At 43.2% G+C, this 12,698-nt stretch overlaps 1 protein-coding gene across 2 annotated transcripts; it reads right to left on the reverse strand.

The window, feature by feature from the left end:
• Positions 1 to 7,097: 7,097 nt before the first annotated feature.
• On the reverse strand, positions 7,098 to 9,975 carry LOC109902245 (cbp/p300-interacting transactivator 3). 2 transcript variants are annotated; one of them, XM_020498454.2, is made up of 2 exons: positions 9,699 to 9,975; positions 7,098 to 8,753 (listed from the first exon to the last, which is right to left on the reverse strand). In XM_020498454.2, the coding sequence occupies exon 2, from the start codon at positions 8,746 to 8,748 to the stop codon at positions 7,999 to 8,001; it is 750 nt and encodes a 249-aa protein (XP_020354043.1). In that variant the 5' UTR covers positions 8,749 to 8,753; positions 9,699 to 9,975; the 3' UTR covers positions 7,098 to 7,998. The 2 variants fall into 2 exon arrangements, with proteins under 2 accessions (XP_020354043.1, XP_020354042.1); XM_020498453.2 differs by having other exon boundaries at positions 7,098 to 8,757; positions 9,699 to 9,902.
• Positions 9,976 to 12,698: the final 2,723 nt, after the last annotated feature.

Consider the following 12,698-nt stretch of genomic DNA (forward strand, 5'->3'; position numbering starts at 1 on the left):
GTAACATATCATACCATACCAAACGTAACATATATATCATATTAATTTGAGTGTTCCAGATTTTCGTTTACTATGTTACGTTTACCCCAGAGTCCAGGTTGAGGGCAGTGGTTCTAGCCATGTGGTGTAGTGAGACAGGTTTACCAAAGGGATAAAGTGTTCAGGCCACCTGTTGTGTTTACGCACTGAAGGTAGGTAAGGAGCCAAGCGGAGGAGAGCAGAGATGTCAGTGTAGCATATATTTTAATAAGGGCAAGTCCAAAAAAACAGAACAGTACAATACTCAAAAACAACGTCCAAGACAATGGAAACTAACAGTACTCCCGTAAGGCGCAAAAACACAACGCACCTTACTATAATAACCACACGTGAATTACACTGAAGAAAGCTTCTACAAGCAACAAGAGAATAATCCCGCACAAACCTAAGCGGGGAAACAGGGGTAAATATACACACAGAAATAAAAGCAAATGAAAACCAGGTGTGAATGAACCAAATACAAAACAAACGGAAAAGGAAACATGGAATGGTGATGGCTAGTAGGCCAGCACCCCGACCGCCACCCGAACAGGGAGAGGAACCACGGTGGGAGTGAACCAAAGACAAAACAAACGGAAAAGGAAACATGGATCGGTGATGGCTAGTAGGCCAGCACCCCGACCGCCGCCCGAACAGGGAGAGGAACCAAGGTGGGAGTCGTGACACCTCCTCTCCCTCTCTGGCCTCTCTGGCGTACCCGATTCATTCCAGAATTCCCAGAATGCTTTCACTGTCAGCAGAATGAATGTGCTGTAGGGTGCTTTTCAAATTGCCTCAGGTCTTGGAATGCATGCTGAATGGAGAGCAGCCCCCTCCTTGGGCTCCTGCGACCTTGTTTGTGAGACAATCACAGATGAAAAGCCCCATGTCTCTGCAGAAGGTGCCGGCTAATGTTAGGAAAGGTTTCAGCAATGATTGCAGGAACGTGGCTGATCGGTGTCAGCAAGGGTATTATCTCTCAAGGGGAAAAGTAACTCTCACACACACATTCACATGGCTTCCTCAGTCAGTGAAAACATTTCCGTAAAAGTATAGAAACATGGACATGAATATTGTGTGAAGCCGTGACAGGGTGGATTTCAAAGCATGGGCATTGCAAGTAATGGGCTAAACAGAAGTGAGTTTGAGAAATCAGAAAGTAGTAAGAAATAGTTTTCACATATAAACTTTATATGCCTGAACTCAGAATCAATTGGGCTCTCCAAAAATAATATGGTCACACAAACACCAACACAGTGGTGAAGAGGGCAAGACAATGCCTCTTCCCCCTCGGGAAGCGGAAAAGATTTGGTATGTTAAACAGCTGCACCATTGAGTGCATCTTGATTGGTTGCATCACCACTTGGTATGGCAACTGCTCGGCATCTGACCGCAAGGCGCTACAAGGGCAGTGCGTACGGCCCAGTACATCACTGGGGCCGAGCTCCCTGCCATGCAGGACCTCTATACCAGGCGGTGTCAGAGGAAGGCCGTAAAAATTGTCAGACTTCGGCCACCAAAGTCATAGACTGTTCTCTCTGCTACCGCCTGGCAAGCGGTACCGATGTACCAAGTCTAGAACCACCCTGAACACCTTCTACCCCCAAGCCATAAGACTACTATGTAGTTATTCCGAGTAGCTATTGGCTAACTATTTAACTATCTGCATTGACCCTCTTTTGACTCATCGCATACAGTGCATTCGGACAGTATTCAGACCCCTTGACTTTTTCCGCATTTTGTTACGTTACGGCCTTATTCTAAAATGGATTTTTAAAAATGTCCTCATCAATCTACACACCATAATTACAAAGCAAAAACTGTTTTTTATTCATGTTTGGAAGTGTTTAAAAAATAAAACACTTAAATATCACATTTACGTAAGTATTCAGGTCCTTTACTCAGTACTTTGTTGAAGTACATTTGTTTAATGTTTAATGGCCAAAATCTAGCTGAAGAACTTCAGCATATGTGATAGCTTTTTAGTTATCCCTAGCTACTGTTTAATTGTTTGAATCAGCATTTAACTGATTCAATTTAATTGTGCAGCAATTAAAGCCTCGATTATTCTTGGGTATAACGCTACAAGCTTGACACACTTGTATTTGGGGAGTTTCTCCAATTCTTCTCTGCAGATCGTCTCAAGATCTGTCAGGTTGGATGGGGAGCATTGCTGCACGGCTATTTTCAGGTCTCTCCAGAGATGCTCGATCGGGTTCAAGTCCGGGCTCTGGCATTCAGATATTTGTCCCGAAGCCACTACTGTGTTGTCTTGGCTGTGTGCTTAGGGACATCGTCCTGTTGGAAGATGAACTTTCGCCCCAGTCTGAGGTCCTGAACGCTCTGGAGTAGGTTTTCATCAAGGATCTCTGTACTTTGCTCTGTTCATCTTTCTCTCGATCCTGACTAGTCTCCCTACCACTGAAAAACATCCCGACAGCATGATGCTACCACCACCATGCTTCACCATAGGGATAGTGCCAGGTTTCCTCCAGACGTGATGTTTGGCATTCAGGCCAAAGAGTTCAATCTTGGTTTCATCAGACCAGAGAATGTTGATTTTCATGGTCTGAGAGTCCTTTAGGTGCCTTTGGCAAACTCCAAGCGTGCCTTTTACTGAGGAGTGGCTTCCATCTGTTCACTCTACCATAAAGCCCAGATTGGTGGAGTGCTGCAGAGATGGTTGTCCTTCTGTAAGGTTCTCCCATCTCCACAGAGGACCTTGGGAGATCTGTCAGAGTGACTGTCGGATTCTTGGTCACCTTCCTGACCAAGGCCCTTCTCCCCCGATTCCACAGTTTGGCCGGGTGGCCAGTTCTTGGAAGAGTCCTGGTAGTTCCAAACTTATCACATTTAATAATGGAGGCCACTGTGTTCTTGGGGGCCTTCAATGCTGCAAAAATGTTTTGGTACCCTTCCCCAGATCTGTGCCTCGACACAATTATGTCTTGGAGCTCTACAGGGAAATGCCTTCGACCTCATGGCTTGGTTTTTGTTCTGACATGTACTGTCAACTGTGGGACCGTATATAGACAGGTGTGTGCCTTTCAAAATCATGTCCAATCAATTGAATTTACCACAGGTGGACTCCAATGAAGTTGTTGAAACATCTCAAGGATGATCAATGGAAACAGGATGCACCTGAACTCAATTTCGAGTTTCATAGCAAAGGGTCTGAATAGTTATGTAAATAAGGTATTTCAGTTTTTATTTTTAATAAATTTGCAAACATTTATATACACCTGTTTTCAATTTGTCATTATGGAGTATTGTGTGTAGATTGAGGATTTAAAAAACATACATTTTAGAGTAAGCCGGTAATGTAACAAAATTTGGAAAAAGAGGTGTCTCAAAACTTTCCGAATACACTGTATGCTGCTGTTACTGTTTATTATCTATCTTTTGCCTATTCACTTTATCACTACCTATATGTACATATCTACCTCAATTACCTCGTACCCCTGCACATCGACTCGGTACTGGTACCCCGTGTAAATAGCCAAGTTATCAACGACTCATTGTGTATTTATTCCTTGTGTTATTGTCTATTTTTCTATTATATAACAAAAACAATCTCTGCATTGTAAATAAGCATTTCACTATAAGTCTACACCTGTTCGTAAAGAAGCATGTGACAAATACAATTTGATGTCCTCTGAATTATCTCATCCTAGTGAAGCTGCAGTTTGTTTGTTTACCTTCTATGAGAGAGGTTAATTCAGATTCAGGTCCTAAAACAACCCTAAAACAACCATTCAACAACCATTCTCTGCAAATAGTCAGACTGCAGGTATGCATGATAATGCAACCTCCCACATTCAACCAGGCTTTCAGGAACCTGCCCCTGCTATCAATAATTAACTCAGCAGCTGATCCTGTGTTTGTTCTGTCCTAATTCCCATGAGGCTTCTACTTTGTCATCAAATAATCAACTGAACTACAAACTTTTGGGTCAACATTTTTATCTGAATAATATAGTGATTATATCGTCATATAGTAACAATGGGCACTAGTTCGAAAACTAATTTATGTTTGGATAGTGTTATGTAAGAATGTAATGTAGAACATCGTAGTAAAATGGTCCAATCACTACAACATAGGATATTTTAGTTGGACAGAGAGAAGCTTACTCAATGTCATATTTACAAAGGGAATAGCCTACAGCATGAGATACAACTGCAAATAAAGGTGTATTAAACAGCTGCACGAGAGCCAATGCAATGATTTTTTTTAAATGACAAAAAACCTTTTGCACAGAATTGCTAGCACTTTATGAGAGAAATTATTCAGAGCGAAATACTAGTGTTATCCAGTTAGCATGTTTGATAAGCCTGCAGGCCTGGTCAGCTTGCTTTATCAGAGGGGTTGGGGGTGGGGACCACAGCCCATGCGTGACTAGGTATGGCCACCGTGCCCTCATTGGTGCAGGCCCCGGAGATTACACTGAGCTCATGGGAAGCCTCGACACCAGCTGTAGTACCTGGAAATAGAACGTTTGGGCCTGTTCAGGAGGTAGACATGCAAAGTGTATATAGAATTGACTACCATGTGTAACGGAGAATGAGAAGAATATTAACATTACGCAACATATTACTAGATGCAACAATCTGATCTTTCAGCCCCAGTGTGCTCTCTCAGCCCGTGTGGGGGTGCTGAAGCTAGGAGCAGTTTGAGATACAAATAGATAGGCTTGTGTAGAACGGACCAGGTGTAGCAGAGAATGAGAAGAATATTGACACTATGCAATATATTACTAGATGCCACAATCTGATTATATCAGCCATAGTGATCTCTCAGCCCGTGTGGGGGTGTTGAAGCTAGGCGCTGTTAGAGATACAAATGGATAGGCTTGTGTAGAACAGACCATGTGTAACAGAGAATGAGAGGAAACAACACTATACTTGTTTCCATGTGCAACAATGCGATCTGTCTGCCCAAATGAGGGTGAACACTGTTTAGGGGTGGTCTTTGTCAGGAATCCTAGGGCCTCTTAGGGGTAAATCCCAACGAGAAATCCCCATGCACCAAAAACTCCAATCCACTTCATTTCAAGAAGTAGTTTTTAATGTAACTTTTTTTCACATTGAAGAATTTCCTTGGTGTTTATATGTAGTATTTTGTTTCTATCAGTCTTTCTCTCCATGTGGGTTTTGAGCTTTGACATATCGAGAAAACAGTAAGCCGCCGACACAGGAAGAAGACAAGTTGCGTAGCTAGCAGTTGTTGTGGGTGAGCTGCCTGAGAGAAAGAGAAAACCAGAAACAGGCTAACTGTTAACTTCTTCCAGTCACACCCTGCTTAGTCTATGTCTAGACTGGCCCCTCTGTAGGAGACTGAGACATAACAAGGGATTGAGTGAGCAAATGGGTGTATGGGACATAATCCCATTTAACTCTGGATGCACAATGATTAAGAACCCACTTTTTTCTATTGATGCTAAAGAGGGACCTTGAAATGCAGTGTGTTTTCAGATATACAATATGTGGAGCCAGTGTTCTGCCAGTTAGTCAACCTGCCTCAGCACAACTTGCACTGGCAGTTTCCAGGAAGACCCTGTAGACTGGACATGGACTCTGCAACCTTGACTAAGGATGGTGCCAAGAGGGGCAGCGCAATTGTAGCTTCTGCCCCAGCCTTTCTCATGACAACCCAAGTAACCCCACATGACCTCGGCTGAATCTAGAGTTTTTGTGTTTGGCAAACACAAGTCACATTAAGATCAAGTGAGTTTCATTTAGAGCAAACCTCCAGTTGATTCCATGTTTCAATTTGGCAGTAAGGGCTAACTTGTTCTACACAATTAAACTACTGAAAATAGATCTCTTTTTAGAATGAGTTAGACAAAAGCGAGGACTTATTACTCATCAAGTTGCAAAAAAAAAAGTATCTTAAACTGGCAATATGTAACTTTTTGGGCAACCTGACCAAATGCACATATAAAATGTGAGATATAGATCTATCAATCTACTGGAAAGCAAGTCTATGTGCTCTATTTCTATGCTTCCCATTTTGTTTTTGTACACCACCTTCAAACAGCTGAAACATATAATATATTTTACAGCAGCTTAGACGGTACAATGATTCTATACTATCTTCTTCTTTTGCCACTAACTGAAATTAGGCGAACTACGAGTTTTATTAACCAGGACATTGCGGAGTGATTTCTGCATAATGCACCTTTAACTGTTAATGTGGAGGTGATGTTCCATGACATGGCATCAATCAAGCATTCCAAGCCCTGAGGCAAAATACTCACCCCAACCCCATAGAATAGTAAACTCATCTGAATGTAATATAAATCATATCAGGTGGCTATAACATTGCATAAGGCATGGAATATTTATACAGATTTTCTTTTGAAGAAGGAGCCATGCTTGTATATGCCATTTATTATTGGCACTAACCTATACTCATTTTGCTTCCCCAACCAACCATTAAGTGCATTCTCAGAGCTAACAACTGTCACTAAAGGTGTGCCTTACTTCTTTGCCCCGGTGGGGGGGGTAGTAATTTACAGGGGATGAATTCAGTTAAACCCCCATCACGGTAAGTGTAGATTAACCCTGGCCCGCTCCATCTCCCCCACCACACACACCTCGGTCTCACCAACTTTCTACCCAGCAACATATAGTTACCATAACTCATAGGAACCAGGACATTCATTCCTCTATCTATTTTTATTAATGGTGTCAGGATGATCAGGAATGCAATGACTAAAACCACAATGTGGGTCCTTCTCCATATCAAAGGTCAAGAATTCAGATTAGAAATTCAGCTTTTTGGTGGATAGCAGTGCGCCGTTGAGTTTGATTTTAACATACCAGTCATCATTTTCCATGATAGGATTGAAGGCAATTTGCTGCTTACAGCAGTAAATGTGGGTCATCATAAGACGGTGCATACCTTTAGGAAGATAAAGATATTCCTAAGAAACAGGGACACCTTTGAGATAAACTAATTCAGTATTAAGTTATTTAATATCCTGAACCCTGCAGGCTGGAAAGCCCTAAAGTGGAATATTCCCTTTAGCCCCCAGATTACCTTTAATGCTCTCCTCTGCAATGAATGTAAAAGCAGGCCACACTTATATCCGGGCCATTTTTATTGATCCTCAAAACCCCGTCTTGACCGCAAAGGGAAGATAAAAACCACCAGTAAAGAAAATAATAAATTGGCATAATTAATGTAGTTCTATATCTTACATAGACTTTCCTGTATTAACACAGCTTTATACAGTACAAGGAGTAGGTTTGAGAACATCACAGCTAAAAGCAATCCTTGCCAAAAGTGAGTTATTCAATGATGATAGACTTCCATTCAAATCCATGAAATGGCATTCTACTTGTACTGCCGTCTCCATTCTTGGAGAGAAATCCAAGCTCTTGGAAAATCAAAAAATAATTTGAGGGGCTTATATTCAAAACAGAAGGCCCAGACCAATTAACTAAAAATTTAAAAAATATTTAAAAAAATACAAACTACGAGCTTCCCCTGACCTTACCCAAAACACCAAAAGAACTTGATTCTCTCTCTGGACGATCTGTCGGTCTCTGGTTTGTTCTATTTTAATTTCTCTGAGAGTAATAAATAAATACATCTTACTACTAAACTGCCATTGAGTCCAGTGTAGGAGGCAACAGTGTCTTAACATTGAGAAGCCACTCTGAACAAATTCTGCAGTTTTGTTTACATTCATCTCTGGAGAGATGAGATGCTGGAGGACGATGTCCCATTACAGGCGAGCTGCGACCCAACACAGAACCACACCTCTGGTCACTTCACAAATGACACCATAGCACTGTGGCTATCCATACCAGTGTCTCTCGCTCACTCTTCTCTGCGATCTAGCACTGAGAGTGAAAGGAACAACACAAAAACGAAAAGCGGAGCAGTAGTTGTTTCCAGTGGGCAACACTCTACTCAAGTCTTTCCACCCTTCCAGACCCCTTCACAGCATCGTTGACTCAGGTCCTCTCTCACTCAGCAGCTGATGGTGCTGGGCAGCTGTTTGCTCACAAAGTCTGAGATGAAGTCAAACTCGTTCTGGCCCAGGAAGAGTTCGGGCAGCTCCTGAATGCGGTCCAGGCCCAGCTCCACAACCAGGGATGTCAAAACCTCCTCGTCAATCATGTCCGCATCCATGCCATTCAAGGCCAGAGCCGGCCCGGCCATCTGCTGCATGTTAGCCAGCTGGGCCGGGCAAATGCGGTACTGGGCTGCCCCGTTGCCCAAGTGGTTGCCGTTCATGGGCCCCAGTGGATGTCCGTGATACTGGGTGTTGAGTTTTTGCAGATGCATGCTGGCCATGAGCTGCTGGGACGTGAGACCACCATTCATATACTGCTGTTGTTGCTGTGGGTGCTGCTGGGCCTGCTGTTGCTGGCTCATGTGATGGTGCTGGGTGTGGTGTTGCTGCTGGGCCTGCCCGTTGTTGTACATCATGTTACCAGACGTTATCTGGTGGTGGCCCATCTGAGCCCCGTTGGGCTGTCTGTTCACGGGCCCCACCATGCCTTGCCGCTGCCTCATGGCCACCTCCATGGTGGCCTGCTGCTGAGGTCCCCCACCGTAGTGCATCATCTGGCCATTGGGCAGGGCTCGGAGGCCGGGCTGAGGCACTACATGCTGCTGGTGGCCTGCCTGCAGGCCTCCGTTCATGCCTAGTCTGTAGCCGTGGAGGCCCCCACCTGCAGAGCTGTGGTTCATGGGCATTATTAGATGATCCGCCATGGCTCCTGTCTTTCAGCACAGAGGAAACACAGTTAGAGCGATGCAGTTGATTTTCAAACCATCATGTAGGTAGGTAGAAGTTCAGTGGGCATGCAGTAGCCTACATTTGGCACAGTTGAAGCCAATTAGTGAATAGGTGACATGCCATGGACATATTTGACTTGGCTGCACTAGAGAAACCCATATGTTTGGATGCATAAGATCAGTTCATGTGAAAACAAAATGGGTTGATTTGGTAACAAGACAATTCCCTTATATATATATATATATTTCTCAACCCTCCAAAATATTATGATTACGCAATATTATTTCCTGGAAGAATGTAGCCTACAATGTCCTAAACTGGCAGAGTAAAACCACAAGAGACGCTTCCTAGTCAAGAACCACCGGGTTTGTTCTCCTTTTCGCGAACACTAGAAAGCCTTTCCACGTCTTCCTCAGTTTCGCTGAAAATGCTGCTCTTAGTGCTTTGCCGTTTCAAACACAGGTAGGCTAGCTATCAACCTTGTTACCTTTACAACTGGTCATTCGGTTGATTTAATATATAACGGCGTCTCGGTCAGTGATGATGCATTAACTATAATTTGGTGTATAGTCCCTCCACAGTGCACATCAAACACAAAATGAAACTAGCTCGGTTATTTTACCCACGTTGCAACAAAGAAGCGAGAAGCGATACATTGGCATTATGCATTCCCAAACAGCTGTAGCCTATATTATACGGTTGTTCACATTTAGGATTGCTTCCCAAATGTAACACATAACGTCTACGACTTCCTACATTTGTTAATACACACCACTATTTTAGGTCTAGCCTATAATTGCATTGCCGATTAATTATTCCAACACCCCTAAAGACAACGAAAATGGAAACAATGGAACATCAACCTCAAGACCTTCACACAAACGCCAGACAGCGAATTCTACAATAAATTAAAACAAACACGTACCCGTATCTACTCGGATTAAAGTTCAGCGACTTTGCTACTGCTACGTTTTTATTTTAGTTTTGCAAAGCGAGGTGTCTTCAGATTACAGTATGTATTCCACAGGGTTACGCTTCATGCTCAAGCAGGGCCGATGCACATACTGCTTATTTTCTGGGTCAACTCAGGGATTATACATACAATTTTTTTTAACTCAAGGGGAGAGGGAGGTGGAGCTACGGTTGCCTCTATTTAATATAGTTGCGCATGTGCATAGAAAAAAGGTACACTAGCCAATTTGAATACTTCCTCTGTTTTTCTTTTATAATCAATGTTTCTCCCATAGAGAATGACAGAGGCCTCTAGTGGCCAGTTTTAGCATGTGCAATGCCATTGAGGACGTCCACCATGCTTCTGCCATTTTAAAGTAGTCAACTTTAGATGTAATCTTTATTTATCGAGGCAAGTCAGTTAAGAACAAATTCTTATTTACAATGAAGGCCTACCCCTGGCCAAACCAGAACGACACTGGGCCTATTGTACACCGCCTTATGGGACTCCCAATCACGGCCGGATGTGATACAGCCTGGATTCAAACCAGGGACTGTAGTGACGCCTCTTGCAATGAGATACAGTGCCTTGGACAGCTGTGCCACTCGGGAGCCTATCACTATGGTTTCTCCCCTTCCCTGATAAATGTAGACAACAATGTGTTTTAATAAAATGATCTTGTTTCTAAGATGTTGCTGGGTTTTGGTTTAACAAATACAATGTAATTCATAAGAGTTACAGTGGGAAATGTGTTATATTATAATAGATAGGTAGGTGGTGTGTGTGTTTTTGTCTATACCTACTGAAGTGTGTGAGTGAGTGAGTGAGTGAGTGAGTGCGTGTGTGTGTGTGTGTGTGTGTGTGTGTGTGTGTGTGTGTGTGTGTGTGTGTGTGTGTGTGTGTGTGTGTGTGTGTGTGTGTGTGTGTGTGTGTGTGTGTGTGTGTGTGTGTGAGAAAGTGTTTCATCTTGAAGATCACTGAGAGTCCCTGTGACACACCAGTCTGCTGTGCATTGCTTAAGTGAGGACAGGGAGGGGCAGTGGAATGCCTGTGCTATTCTAGGCCACTGGCTACAGTGGCTGTTGTGATAGTGTGCTCTGACTGCAGATGCACGTGCATCAGATTGCCTTTCACCACAAGGACCCTAGCCTGCAATTGCAATTGAATGAAAACAACTTAGTATTTTGAGAAACCCATTGTGTAGGGCACATATTTTATGGGTGAATCCTTATGCCTAACGCCTGCCTTTGTCCTTGTCACTTTAAGCAGGTGCTAATGACTTTTGGCCTCAGGTGTGTGGACTTTGAGAAACTCACAAATCCTGTCTTTTACAGAGAATCCACGTATAGTGTGCTCTGACTGCAGATGCACGTGCATCAGATTGCCTTTCACCACAAGGACCCTAGCCTGCAATTGCAATTGAATGAAAACAACTTAGTATTTTGAGAAACCCATTGTGTAGGGCACATATTTTATGGGTGAATCCTTATGCCTAACGCCTGCCTTTGTCCTTGTCACTTTAAGCAGGTGCTAATGACTTTTGGCCTCAGGTGTGTGGACTTTGAGAAACTCACAAATCCTGTCTTTTACAGAGAATCCACGTGGCTCTTTCTGTTTACTAACTGTCCCCATTCAACATGGCGATATCTGTCTGACATAAATGTACATGTGAATGTAAAAAAACATGTAATTCTCCACATTCACATTGCCTAGTCTTTGTTTTCTGCCAGGGCCTAAACCTTTACCCAAATTTGCATCAGAATTGGTTAGTGCCTTATTCAGGTCTATGATACGAATACTCCAATCAAATCTGCACTGCTCACTCTGTTTTGATCTAGTGCAGAATGCAATCGGACTATCTTTGTATACAGTAGTCATAGGGCTCCCGAGTGGTGCAGCGGTCTAAGGCACTACATATCAGTGCTAGAGGAGTCACTACAGACCCCGGTCAATTCCAGGCTGTATCACAACCGGCTGTGATTGGAGTCCCATAGGGTGGTGCACAATTGGTCCAGCATCATCTGGGTTAGGTTTTGGCCGGAGTAGGTCGTCATTGTAAATAATAATTTGTTTTTAACTGACGTACCTAGTTAAATAAAGGGTAAATAAATATTACAGTGCAAAGGAGAGTATGGTTGGTCTATGATACATTTGAATATATCCTCTATATTGCTTGCCTTCACAACATTTGAGGCATGTTGTAGACTATAGGATATACAAATACAGCAGTTTTGTGCCATAGGTATCTCAGAACATAATTTGTGACCTTTGTTTGTATGTTTCTCCACTGGTCTTTCCTTCCCTCCCCTTGTAAACTGTGGCCTAAGGGTTGGGGGAGGAGCTTCCAAAGAGCCTGCCCTCAGCCATGTGGCAAATATTGATTTATTTGATCTGTGTGTACGTGTCACAGGAGGTTGGTGGCACCTTAATTGGGGAGAACGGGCTTGTGGTACTGCCTGGAGTAGAATGAGTGGAATGGTATCAAATACAGCAAACACATGTGTTTGATGCCATTCCATTTGCTCCGTTATAGACATTATTCTGAGTCGTCCTCCCCTCAGCAGCCTCCACTGTGTGTGTGTGTGTGTGTGTGTGTGTGTGTGTGTGTGTGTGTGTGTGTGTGTGTGTGTGTGTGTGTGTGTGTGTGTGTGTGTGTGTGTGTGTGTGTGTCTGTCTAAGCGTGTCTTTGTTTGTTTGGGAAAGATGTTTAGCCTCAGTGATGTTCATTACCTCACGTGCCAAAATTTGTTTTCTGAAGCTCTGACGCTTGCTGGACTGGAAAAGCAATCCAAAGCTTGAGTATGAGGACAATAAAATCCTTTCCATACTTGCTTCATGTAATATCATGTCATGAAAGTGCATCCTTCACAGTCAATTTAGATCAGGGCTCTCCAGGAGCAAACCTGTAGGTTTTTGCTCCAACCTGTTGTAACTAACCTTAATTATTAGAATCAGGTGAGCTAGATTAGGGTT

Source organism: Oncorhynchus kisutch, linkage group LG13 (genome assembly GCF_002021735.2).
Source record: "Oncorhynchus kisutch isolate 150728-3 linkage group LG13, Okis_V2, whole genome shotgun sequence".
NCBI lineage: Eukaryota > Metazoa > Chordata > Actinopteri > Salmoniformes > Salmonidae > Oncorhynchus > Oncorhynchus kisutch.